Source organism: Rhinolophus sinicus, linkage group LG04, assembly GCF_036562045.2.
Source record: "Rhinolophus sinicus isolate RSC01 linkage group LG04, ASM3656204v1, whole genome shotgun sequence".
Lineage (NCBI taxonomy): Eukaryota > Metazoa > Chordata > Mammalia > Chiroptera > Rhinolophidae > Rhinolophus > Rhinolophus sinicus.
The window spans coordinates 142,230,515-142,244,261 of record NC_133754.1 but is presented as its reverse complement, the minus strand read 5'-3'; the positions used below and the strand labels follow the sequence as shown (position 1 = coordinate 142,244,261).

Sequence of the window (13,747 nt, the reverse complement as noted above, 5' to 3'; positions counted from 1 at the left end):
AACTTTCCGAACCCAGGGACTTTCAGGGACCTGCCTGGTTCTTGGGACAGCTAAGCACTGGGGTGGGGTGGGGGCTGTCAGACCAGTGTCTGGCTCCGGGGGAGTGACTTGAGGACCCCCTGTTCCTTGGCTCCGACTGGACTAGAAATTAAAATGTGTAAAACAGCGACAATGTGTAACTTTGCGATTGACCCTGCAGTACCTTCTCGGACGCTTACACACTCGGCTGGGGCCACGAGAGGCAGACGGGGACCAACCAGGACGCCCCAGTCCCGGCAGACGCCACGCCCCCACCGCCAGCGGGTTGACCCGGAAGTGCTCGGCGGCGGCCGCGTGGGCGGCGGCGGTGTGGGCGGAGGCGGGAGCGCGGCCTTACCGGCGCACACGCGCGCGCTCCCCGCGGAACTGCCGCCGGCTGCGCGGCGCTCTCCCGGAGGCGCGCCCGAGCCGCCGCCGCCGCCAACATGGCCGAGACGAGCGAAGAGGTGGCGGTGCTGGTACAGCGGGTGGTGAAGGACATCACCAACGCCTTCAGGAGGAACCCGCACATGTGAGTTGCGCGCAGGCGGTGCCCCCGCCTCCACCGCCTCCGGGGGTCGTCGGGCGCGGGCAGGGACCCGGCCAAGCCTCGAGCCGACCTCGGGCGGCGGCGAGAGGACGGCAGCTCCTGGCCCGCGTGCCCCTCCTAAGAGGGGACAGAGCGAGGTCGCGGCGGGACCGTTGTCGGCCTCCACCGGGCCCGCTGTCCGCTAGTGGAACGCGCTCGCCGGCGAGTCCCTAGAAGTGACCTCGGCAAATCGAGACGGAGCGAGTTTGTTGCGCGCTCCCTCCCACCCCTTTCCCAGGAGTTCAGGAAACTCGAAAGACTTCCTCCGTGTGTCCACATCCTACATCCTTGTAAGGGACACGGGCACACGCGCAAGGTGGGTCTGTACGCTTTGGAAAGGCAGCTCGTTCGAGGTTCATCCCGGACGCTGGGGAGAGGGCTGCCCGCTCATCTTATTCTCAATGGGCCGAAAACCGCTCCTTTTATTAACCAAAGGTAGGTTGAGGCGGCTTTTGATTTCCACTTCACTTTTCCCCAGATTGTAGAGAGACTCCGATGAAACATTCTGTCTTGAAGGTGAGCAGCATTCTCCACAGTGTGGCTTCTGTAGGCTGGTGTAGAAAGTAGATGAAACCTCGACACTTTTTAGCATTAGCTGATTCATAGTTACAAGGAGCAAGCATGTAAACTTTTTTTTATCCAAACCTTGCCGCCCTCTTTAAGCAGAGCACCACATGCGGACATGTATCTTTCCCTCCTTCCTTTCCATTTTACGTGGAGTCCTCTGGGAAAAAACTGTATTATTTCTGACACTTATGCTTTTAAGTAGCAAGTGAAAACGAAGCTATTGAAGGAGAGAGATTATCTGCAACATTGTACAAAAGAGTTAGGAAGAAGCAAGAGTGTAGCTCTTTTCCCATCCCTCCTCCCAAAAGAAAGACACTTGCGATCCACTTTTACATTATTTTTACTTTAATTGTTTATGGAGTTTATTTTAATATTTTATTCTTTAAACTGGAACACGGGAATTATTCTTTTTAAGCGTTCTAACCTCTTAAGCTTTTCTGCCTAAAAGAGGTGCCAAACCTACATCTAGATGAAGTGTTCTTTTCCTTCGCTGTGATGCTTATCAAAGAATTAAGAAGCCTTTGGATGTCTTATGCCCTTGTGGCACACAGTGGGAGACCTGCAACTGTGCCTCATTAAAAACAAAACACTAATGGCCTCAAAACACACCTGCCTCCTCTGACAACATCCACTTCCTTTCCCCTTGGGACTGCTGCCTTTTTCAAAATGAATGTTTGGAATGATTTCCTGGCAGTAACCATAGTGAGTACCAGGCCTTCTAAAGAATGCTTTGATGTCTTGTATATCAGTCTTTCAATCCCTTTTTTGAGAATGAGAGCGTTAGTGCAAATAAGAGACATCTTCCAAAAAAAAAAAAGTTGAATAAATGAAGGGCTATTTTCTCATCAGTGATGTTATTTTTCTTGAAGAAATTATAGCAGCTGTTAGAAAGAAGTCAGATCAGTTATCACCTTAGTTTCTCCTCTTTGAGGTAGGTTAGGAAAGCATCAGTATTTTATATATGAGGAAACAGATTGAGTGTTCATTGGTTTGGCAGGTTGACACAGTGCTATTTGGAACACTTCCCGGTTCTTCTGGATCACATTTATTGAAATTCATCATAACGGATTTTAATACTTTCCTTAATCATATTTTTATGGTGAAATCTCAATGTGCTCTCTATCAATGCAGAATTTATAATTATTTTAAGCATTTGGATCATTCAAGATTTAAAAGTATGAAATAAGATGGGCATTTGAAATGACATGTAATCCAGGTCTGAAAAATTAAGTAGCTTAACCTATTGCTTAATAATAATCTTCAGTTATCTTTTAATACATATTTCCGACAGTAACAATATCTTCATATACATCTTTTAAAATGTCTTATAATTTGAACTTTTCAAAATTGCCCATAGTTTCCCCCCAATCTAGCTACTTTTTCTAAAATAAAGAGGCTATATTTCTAGTTAAAAGGAAAAAAAAATCATTTACCTAAGTTAGTACCTAATTGCACTTTTCAGTATTCAAAAAAAAATAAATTTTTTTTCATTCTTTTTGTTTTCCTCCCCCCCCCCCAAACACAAGATAGATTGTAATTTTATTAACCAATATTTCCATTAAACATGCTGACTTTGTAGAAATATCTAGCTAGGAAGTGTTGAAGATACAGTGGTTGAGATGTGGATGCTGGTACTCATAGGTGTGGATAGGTTACCTTCTCTCAGCCTCAGTTTTCTCTTGGTCTAATGAGGCTGATAAGAACCCAGGAAAATCACCTCACATAGCGTCTGGCACTTAGTTGTCAGTAGGTAAATATTAGGCTTAACCTGCCTTCGTGTTCTTCGGAAAGTATAATGGTGACTGATGAATGTGAAGCACTGTATGAACTGAAAAATACCATAGAAATGTTGTTTGTGTGGTTGACTTTTATTAGAGACTATTGGAAAAACAACCAAAGGCTTGACCCAGGGTCTGGCCATAGCTTAATGTATAGCCCCTGTACTAATGTGGAAGACAACTGTTTACAGTAGAATTAGGGTCATGTTGAAGATCTCCAGCAAGTTATTTTTTATTACTCTTTAAAATAGTTATTGAACTTGCACTGTTTACGAGGTGCTGTAGGTTCCGTATTCATAGTGGACTAGGAAGAAGTATAAAATACAGTTCTACTCAAGGCACTCACCGGAATATCTATGATGTTGGAAATAGTCTGTATCTGTGCTGTCCAGTGTAGTAGCTACTAGCCGTATGTGGCTATGGGGTGCTTGAAATGTGGCTAATGTGAATGAGGAGCTGAATTTTAAGTATTACTTAATCTTAATTGATTTGTACATAAAGGCCGCATGTGCCTAGTGACTAGTGTGGGATACAATGCAGGTCTGGGTGGAGACCGAAGACCTACCTGCAGGAACAGTAAATTAACCCTGCAAAGTGTTGAATGATTAAGGTTAGACTACTAGTATGGTGAGCAAGTACTATGTGAGTCTGTTAAAAGTGGAAGGGAGGCTGGGTATATCTTGACCAAGGCCCTTAAGGGAGATGGTGGGTTTTGCGCTGAACTTTGAAGGCTAGGTAGGATTTACAGTCCCCGGGAGCCCGAGACCGCCACAGGGAACAGTAAATTAACCCAAAATAGCAAAATGTGATTGAAAAGATACAGTAGGGCCAGATTATGGAAGTCCTTGACTTGTCTAATTTCTTTCATTCCATGCACGCATTCAGCAAAAGAGCACTTCTATTTGACAGATACAATGCTAGTCTCTAGGTGTACAGGACTAAGTGGGGTGTAAATTGGTGACTACACCACACAAGGTCCCTGCCCTAATGGAACTTTAAACAGATCAACACACCGATTATGAAAAGAGCCGCAAAGGATAAGAAGAATACTTTGAAAGAATAATAACAGAGAGGCCTAAATTAGATTAGAAGGTCAATATAGTTGTTTTTGAGAAAATAACATATTGAGACATGAGGGACGGATGAAAGTTGGCTCAGGGAAAATATACTTCCTAGGCAGTGGGTAGGCCTCAGTGAAAATTTCTGAGTAAAGGATTAGTAATGAAAGGCAGTTTTAGATTGTCTGCAAGTTGAAGAATTGGAAACTATAGTCCTGTCTTACACTTGATTTTTATCTATTTATTTAAACAATTGTATTGTTGTCAAAGTTTGGGTTTGGAGTCTGACAGTCCTGGGTTTGAGTCTTGGCTTGTCATTTACTAGCTGGGCAGACTTAGACAAGAGTCTTTCCTCATTTTTAAAACAGGGTTAAAATTCCTACTTTAATAAGATTGTTGTGCAGAATAAATGAAATGGTGTATTTAAAATCTAACACAAAATATACAATAAACACTCAGTAAACAGTAGTAATTTATGTAGCTTTTTCTAAATAAGCTGAGCGATATAATTTCAGTGATACACAGTTAGACTTTAGAATTGGGAAAGCCTATGGGGGCTCTGAAATATCTTAATCACCAGTAAAGTTTTAATTATCAATATGCAAGAGTCAGTTCCTGTTAGAACATTTGCTAACTTTCCTTTTTGGTCATTCTGGGAAAAATTCCAGTTTGAAGAGAAACAAAAATAAAATAACTATTAGATTTAAAAGACTTGTACCATTTCCTGAATCCTTGGGTTGTTTTCTGTTAGTCGCTCCACTTTGCAGGGTTCAGGTTTTAGTATTTGGGGGCCATCCTTCCCTCCCAGAAGGCAAGTTGGTTAATATTTTGTGAATAATAAGTGGGCCTATTCTAGCTGACAATGTTTCTGAAAAGTAAAGTGGAGAAACTGTCTAAACATGAGGAACAAAATCAGAATCAGTGTTATATGAACTTTGAACTTTATCTGGAAGCCAGTGGATCCCATTGTGAAGTGAAGCACTCAAGAGAGATGTATTGGGGCCCGCCCGGTGGCTCAGGCGTCCAGGGGATGGTGGGCTGCACCTCCTGCAACTCAGATTGAAAGGCCAACAACTTGACTTGGCAAAAGTCCTGGAAGTACACACTGTCCCCCAATAAAAAGTCCTGTCCCCCCCCCCCCCAAGAGAGAGAGATGTATTATGCTGTGTATGATCTTTTTAAGTAAAAATGTTATTCCTTTGAAGCAGCCTTGGAAGGTAACCTTAAAAAGTGAGCATTGTGGTATGTATCTCTTTGAAAAGATTAGAACTTGATCGTTATCACAAATCTTCATCTCTTTAAAAATCCTATGACCTTGGTAATACAGGTATTTACTTGAGTATCCTTAAATACCAGGAATCTCAATTTCCAGAAACCTGAAAATACAAAAGAATGGAATATGATGGTAGTGAAGGAGTCAGAAGTTTCTAAGACTATATCATGTGAAAATAAGTGGAGATGTATTTGATATTTATAACACATTCATTGCAACCATTAAAAATATATAAAATTAATAGAAAAATGGTTAATGTGAATTAAGTTTTTTGGTGTTTTTTTTTAAAAAGGATTATAAAGGAGTATGTCCAATGTAATCCCACTTTTGTAAAATATTTACAAAAAAAGGATGCTTCCCAAATATAATAGTGGTAGAGGGATGATAGATGACTTTTAGTTTGTTTTTTCCCGGAGTTTTCCAACTTTTTTTGAGTATGAAATTAAAATTTAAATACCAGAAGTCTAGAAATAATTAATCTAAATCCTGCTGACTTTCACTGATGTCTTTATCTTCACTCTAGCTTCAAGGGTTTGGGGCTAAGTATTAGAAGGACCAGATTTTTAATTTAGCCACTGGCAATATGACCTTGGGTAATCCTGCGGACCTTATTGGACTTCAGTTTCCTTATTAGATAAAATGAGAGACTGGAGAAATGAGGTCTCTTCCAATTTTAAAATGATTCTGGAACCCTAAATTATCTGGGAAAAAAAGTGGACTATGACCTAAGGGACGAGGCATAGAAGTCTGAAGTCAAGCACAGTTACTGGGAAGCTTACTGACCTACCTATCTTTATAAAGTACAGGGATATTTTTAGGAAGCAGTAAAGCAGTGTGTCTTAGGGTCAGATAACTTGACAAATGCTTAACATTCTTTGCCTCAGCTTCTCATTATCTGTTAAGCAAAGAACTTTTCTGCTTGACCTCAGGCTGTTAACTGAATTAATGATGACATCATTTTCGCTTGGCACTTCTTAGCTCACCACGTTCTGTACATTGTATTATTTGCTTTTCATATAGACAGGGAAGGCATCATTATTTCTGTATTTCAGGTGAGCTTACTGATGGCAACTGACTTGCCAAAATCACTTTGACTGTGGTGGTAGTACGGAGACTAACGGGAACCCTGGACCTTGGAAGATGAAGTGCTTTTGTCTCTACATAGTATTCCTCTTTTAAATTTTCTTTATTTCCTAGTGCTTTCCATCCCTTATACGACTGTTTTCATTCTTACATGAGCATAGCTGCCAGGTTTCTTAGTCATAAAATTTGAAAGCTGGATTAGACCAGGTGGCCCATTTCTTTTATTTAGAGACATAATGCAATTCCAGCATTTTAGAAATGAGGTCTATAGAGGCCAAGTGACATGATGTACATTGACAGAGCTAGGACTTGGACCCACTTTATTAGCAAGAAATCAGAGGCAGTGTTCTTTCGCAGAGTCAAGGAGCAATATTCTTAATTATTCATTTGAATATTATCACTGAATAATTTAGTTGAATATTGCACCAAAGTGCACGGACCATCAGTCTTTCAGTAGCAATTATTGAGCAACTGCTATATCCAAAGCATTCTTGTGTTTTTAATTATTTCTTGGAAGAATGGTAGCTAACTAAAGTAATGTGGTTTTTTTGTATGTGTGCAGATGGCTCTGTTCTGTCATTTAGATAGTAAATTATTAGTTGGGCATTTTATTTTTGGTTTAAATAGTAAGCAAGGCGGGTTGTTACATTGCGAATTTCAGTTATAACACCCTCTTGCCCCCCCCCCCAAAGAAACCAAAGTATACCCAGAAACTAGGATTCTTTTATTCTTGTTACTGTAGCATTAATATTACTGACTTTTGTAGTTCTTTAAAGTGTTATAAGTGGTTATTAGACACAGAAAACAAACTTTTCTTGAAATAATTGCACTGAGGTTTTTTTAAATACCAGAAATTCCAACATATATTAGTCAGGTATAGATCTAGATGTGGCTGGTTTTCCTATCATCAAATACAAATGCAAAAACACATTTTTAAATATGTCCTGGGCATTGACCTCAGATGCTGTCTCAGCATTGGCTTATTCTTCCTACCGAACTTTATTTGCATTATAGAATGGCAAAGTGATAACATTTTATTATAGATATTGACACAACTTCCCAGCAAAACTATTAGCTCTGTGAAGTCTGGGACCACCTTGTTTTATTTACTTTTGCATTTACAGAACCTAACGCAGAACCCAGTACATTGTGGTAGTACTCATAAACTGTTTAGATAGTACTGACATGGTGTATTGAAACACCTCTGAATCAACTGAGCCCGTTGTCAGTACAAAAAGCCTTAGGTCAGTCTCAGAATTTACTTGTGAGTTAAATTAGCTTGAAAGAACGGTTAGTGACTTGCAACTCCTAGATTACTCTGTTTATTGAGGGAGATACATATCCCTATGTCACTAATGAAGTGATCAGTAGACAGGTTACCTTTGAGTTATCCAGTTTATAGAGTTTCCAGGAAGGATTTTTAGTTCCACAGCCTCCCACCAATTTGTGTTGGTGGCCTAACAAAAAAAAGAGGACTTATAACCTGTAATTGGACACATTTTTTCCTCCTTTCACCTGTCAAACTACTGTCTTCTTGTCAGGGGAATCCCAGGGACGTAATAGATAATGTCACACCCAAGCTCTGAAAACCCGTTCTTTTTAAAAACACGTTAAAAAAATCTATTTAGACACTCTAAAAGTATTGTTATTTATGTCAACTGTTCTTATTAAAAGGTTTCTTGTTAGCTATTCGTTAATTAAGGGAAGGACATACTATTTGAGAAAATGCTTCATGCAGGCAAGAATTATAACTTCTTTATAGTTGAAAGGCATGTGTGCAGGTTTTGCAAAAACATTTTATGTTTACTAGTTCATTTACTATGTTAAGTCAGCTGCCCTGCATATTGTTTATTAAATATCGGGCTGTAACATAAATTTTCAACTTAAGTTGAGGTGGATTGAAGGATATAGATGCCTTAGATGAAAATGTTCAAATTATGAAATGTATTTTGTGTTTTAACAACATTAGTTGTTTTTTTTTAATTCAGTTAAATATAAAGGATTATAAAGAAGAAAACATGGTTTATAATCTCAACTACAAGATAACTTTTGTTGATAATTTGTTTCCATTCCACATACATTTATTAGCAGGCAAGCATAAATACAGTTGTTGACATTTTTTAGAAATAGAAATAATACATACAAGTGATTAGTAAATTTAAACTGTATAAAAATAAAATCCTTCTTTTCCCCAAAAGTTTCTTGGTATCCTTCTGATAAATTTTTTAATACATCTATATATCTTTCTTTTTAATTATTTTTTTAAAAAAGGCTTTGTGCTGTGCACTGGCATTTTGCTTTTTGTTTGTTTTGTATAACTTGGCATGCTTTTCACACCAGCATATACGGATCTACCTCATTTTTTTAAACCTCTATCACATGGATAAGCCATATTTATTTTACCAGTCCTCTCTTGATACACATTTAGATTATTTCCATTTTTGAAGTGTTACAGTAAATATCCTATTCATGTATTTTGGTATAGGACAACTTCTGAGCAGTGGAATGGCTGGGTCAAAGAGTATGTGTGTTCAAAATTTTGAAAGACATTTTTAAATTTCCATCTAAAGAGTAGACTGATTTTCATTCCTGTCAGCAAGGAGTACAGCATACTAATTTTCCTATAATGTTAGAATTTTTAGAAACTGGTGATTTTTAAAAAAAAATTTCTACCAAGCCAGTAGGTGAGTTAAATAATATTTTTAAGAAAGGAAAATAAGTGAATTAAAAAAAAAAATACTGTAGGATTGAAAACATTTTGAAGGCTAGTATTCTTATCTTTAATTCTTTTTTATGTTTTACATATTAAGAGATGAAATTGGCCTGATCCCATGTCCTGAAGCTAGGTATAACCGGAGTCCCATAGTCCTGGTTGAAAACAAACTTGGTGTGGAGAGCTGGTGTGTCAAGTTCCTTTTACCGTATGTCCACAACAAGCTCCTTTTGTACAGAATGAGAAAGCAGTGGCTGAACAAAGATGGTAAGTATGAACTCTGTCCTCCTTCGTTTTTTAGAATCAGCATGGAATATAGTGGGAAGAACCCTCTCTGGGTGTTGACATTCCCAGATTCTAGTTCTGGCTCTCATTCACTGCCTGGGTGGTGCTTACTCTGTCAAGCAGGAGTTTGGACTCATCAGTAGTTTTCAAATTTTGCATCCATAGTGATTCTATGGAGCCTCAACGCAGGATGCCAGGCCACCTACTACAGCCTCAGCAGTAAATCAGAGTAATTCTGATATTTATCTTTTTACAGATTGGGGTCATTTGTAAAACTTTATTTGAAGAAGACGCCCTATGGCTAAAAAAAAAGCATTTGAAAATGACTGAACAGGACTATAGTTGCTACAAGCTCAGATTCTCTGGTTTTTAATCCATTAGTACTTTATGAGCAATAGAAATCATTTTAGTAGCAGCCCAAGTGAGATAATAGAGGCATGGTGGTGGTAGTTACACTGTGAACCAGCTCGGCGATTTGTGAAGGTGTTGTTGCGCAGTGAATCCCAGCTGAGCTCTGTCCCTGTGTCCTGTTCCGTGCACTTACGAGCAAAAGGAAACCATCCCAGCATTCACTTCCGCTCCTGATGCAGACAGTTCTTGGCTGCTTCAGGCAATTCCTATTCATTCCACCTGGTCTCTTTTCTTAGTTTTCCCCCACATGTGATATTAAGCCTCTTTATACACACATTGGTTACTTTATTGGTAAAAGTGAGACCTCAGGTCTCACTTTTTCCAAGACCACATTCTTGACTGTTTGTAAAGCTCCTGCCCCTTCCCACATCTAGCACTTCAAAAGTGCTTAGTATGCCTCGTGGCTAATTTTGAGTAAGAACTTTGTTTCCTAGAGAATTTAATTACCAGTTTGGTAACCATTACCAAGGGCCTACTCATAGCAAAAGCTGTTTTAAGTACTGTAGGGGATAAAAAGATGAATAATACATATCTCTTTACTCAAGAAGCTTACAGTTGAATGAAAAACAATGTCTTTGTGGAGTGTTACCAAACGAATGACATAGCCATTTCCTTACATTCCTCCCAGCTTTGTCCTTAATATAGTGTCGTAATAGGTTAATGGCACTTTTCCCTATTTATTTATTTATTTAATTTTATTATTTTTTTCTTTTCCCTATTTAGACCCCCAGAAAAGTTGTCTGATTTGAAGATTTAATGTGTGAAACAGTTTGTATTTTCTGTGTGTTTCATTCATTTAATCGTCTGATGTGTATATATCTTAATTAAAAAGCTACGCCTAAGTTTATGGCATAGCTTAAGTTTGTGGCATTAACTTAAAACGTGTAAGTTTAGGCATAAACTGAAAGATAAGGGTATTTATCTGTTGTTAGACACTCTCGTTCTCCATTCTATCACTCTATTGTAGGTTTCGGTAACATTAAGGGACAGAATGATACTATATTAGTCCATCAGGTTGTTTTTTGCCAAACAGAGGTGTACGGTATGTGCTGTGGTGCACAGAAATGTATGGAGCCAACACATAACTAATCCTGGGAGAGGAGACAGTGGTGCTCTTGTAGAGAGGAAACTGTACATTTTAAAACGTCAAAGGCTAGTTTTGTTTCAGATCAGTATTTTTTGCCCATTCATGTGCTAGCCCAGCCCTCCTTCCAGCAGCCTTCCAAGTCCCTCTGTCCATTTCCCTCTTGTATTTCTGGACACTGCCCATTGGCATTGCTAAATCTCCTCATTGTGTAGCCAGTCTTGATAGGCCCAGGAGGACCTGGGCGGATCAAATAGTTAACAAGCTCACTCACACGAATAGCCTGGCATCTAAACTCTGAATTGTGATGCCCCTGTGCATGTGTACAGAAGCGACTTGATTTTATCCGAACCTGTACTCGCATGCAAGCAGTTTTCCATTTTACTTGTTTGGTGGGTGGGGACAGCATAGGTTAGTGTGGTGTCACATAAAACTCAAGTTGTACGAGATCATGTTATTAGTAAAAATATGGAAGTGAATTTCTGATTCAACAGAAAAAGATGCCTGAAAATCCTGACTAACATAAGAGTAGTCAGGCAAACTTGTGAACTGAAGCTACTAGAACACGGGTGAATCCTGCTAAGAAAAAAAAGTAAAAAATATGTGGAAAAAGGAGTTATTTCATGAAAATGCTGTACCTTTAAAACTGGTTTTGTAGAAAATAGCTGTACAAGAAGAGCCAAGTAAAGAACAATTTAAGAACAGTTTCAGAAATGTCAGTGTCTTTGTGATTAATCAGGCCAAAATCCTAGGCACCCCCAAGAGTGTATTCAATGACTGAAGGTGACCTTTGTTCTTGGGAGAAATTGTTTTTTCTTTTTAACCAAACAATTCATGCTTTCATTCATGTGCTGAATTCCTTACATGTTTGGAAAGCATCTGTACGTATTAGTCAGGGTTCTCAAGATAAACAACCAGCAGAAAATTTTATAAGTACATAAATATATAAAAGGCGATTATGACACATTGGCTTGCCTGATTATGGAGGCTGAGAAGGCCCACAATCTGCTTTCCTCAGGCTGGGGCCCAGGAAAGCCAGTGATGGAATTTAATTTGAGTCCAAAGCCAGAGAAGATGAGATATCCCCACTCAAGTAGACCGGCAGGAAGCCAAAAAGGGGCGAATTCCTCCTCCTTCCTTCTCTTGTTCTTATTTGGGTCCTCACCAGGGTGGGTGATGCTCCTCTGCATTGGGGAGGGCAGTCTGCTTTCCCCATGCCAATCTCATCTGGAAGCACCCTCACAGACACACTCAGAAATCAGGATTAAAAATGTTTCATCTGGGCACCCTGCAGCCAATCAAGTGTAACCATGGGTTAACTAAAACTAACCATCACAGCATCTCTGGTGAATTACTTAGAGACTGATATTTTTTACAAGTTTGATGCCGTAATGGCCATATTTGGTTTGGAAGAGGAATGATACTGTAATTCCTATTTTTTGAGAAATCCATGACAAAAAGAAAGCAGCCCACAGCATTGGAGTCCTGACTGGGCAGAGCTCTGCCCTGCACAGTGTATGATGTGCCCTTATTGACTGTCTCTACGTGTGCTCTTCCATCACCTTCTTTTCTCCTCCCTCTTTCTCACAAGTTCTGCTCCATAACTGAGCTCTTGCTATAAAAACCATCTTCAGCTCTCCATTTCTTATTTCTCATCTGGACAAAATCATTACCTCATAACAGGTTTCCACCATTTTTAGTCTCTTCTGTAATCCGTGTCCATCATGCCACTAGCCAGTTGTCTCAAACAGTACTTCCCAGAAACACAGTTTGAGAGATGCTTTTCTGAAATATATATCCACTCATCTTATTTCATAATGCCTGCAGGGTCATGGTAGAGTTCAGGGTCATGGTAGAGTTGGCATGACATTTAAGGGTTTTCCCAGCCTACATGACCAGCCTTTCCCTTTACTTTAAATTCACTATCAGCGGTTGGAGATTCTCAGCCCCCAGACTGAAGCCAGCCCACAGATATATTTTCTTTTGGCTTGTATAATGTTTTTTAAGTTGTTTTTAATTAGTTGGGTAAACATTTACAATCAGGATGAACATTTAAAATTAAGATAGAAATCTGGGTTTCTGTCTTCACTTGAAAAGTCAGAAACCATGGGTGCATACGTTTGTGCATGGCACCGACTGGCTGGGGCTCACAGCTCCTGCTTTTCCTGACTGGGCAGCCTGTTCCAGTTGACCACAGCCTCATGTCCTTCAGACACTGAGTATCGTCAGGTTTGCTTGGATATGTTTTGACATTCATTGGAAATACACTGTTCTATTATTGGACTTTGCTGTGTCCCAGTGCTGGGCTTCCGTGCCTTTGCTGAAGCCATGCTCACGTCTTACTTTGTCACCACTGTTGTGGTTGCCAGCACACACACCCACTCACCGTGAAGCCTCTGATCCAGAAAACAATAATTACTTCTCTGCACTCCTATGGGAGTCCTTTATTCAGACTGCTTGCATGGGAACACCACACTTGATTGTAGTTGATTATTACAATAACAGTTTTTCCCAGCTTGATTGTGAGTTTGTTAGAAAAAGAGAGTGTGGCTTGTCTTTATTTACTCAGCACCTTACGTGTTCAACAGACATTTATCAAATAAGTAACCGAGTTTGCTAAGTAAGAGGTTTTAGGGTAGTTTGGCCATCTATTCTGTAATAAATGACCTTTCTGGTGGTTCCCACCTACATAGCTTTACCTCAAGCTTCGTATGGTAACCTAAGTGTATTTTGGAGGAAGAGATTAATCAGTCCAAGTTGACCTTGAATTTATTTCTAAATGTATGAAAATGGTATCCCTGTTAGAGACAGTTGTCAAACGCAGTGACTGTTACCAGATAACTGCAGGCCTTGGACCATTTCTCGAATGGAAGGCTGCAAAGAAAGCA

At 39.7% G+C, this 13,747-nt stretch overlaps 1 protein-coding gene across 3 annotated transcripts in view; it reads left to right on the top strand.

Annotated features, from left to right (window-relative positions):
- The first annotated feature begins 337 nt into the window (after nucleotides 1-337).
- The window catches only part of PTAR1 (protein prenyltransferase alpha subunit repeat containing 1), a 47,816-nt gene continuing 34,406 nt past the window's right edge, over nucleotides 338-13,747 (top strand). The window contains exons 1-2 of one of the 3 annotated variants that reach the window (XM_019730560.2): nucleotides 338-550; nucleotides 9,177-9,346. In XM_019730560.2, coding sequence (XP_019586119.2) covers nucleotides 465-550; nucleotides 9,177-9,346 — 256 coding nt within the window. In that variant the 5' untranslated portion in view covers nucleotides 338-464. Of the gene's footprint in view, nucleotides 551-607; nucleotides 924-9,176; nucleotides 9,347-13,747 lie in introns of those variants that run through there. The other 2 variants (XM_074330536.1, XM_074330537.1) reach the window with 2 other exon arrangements.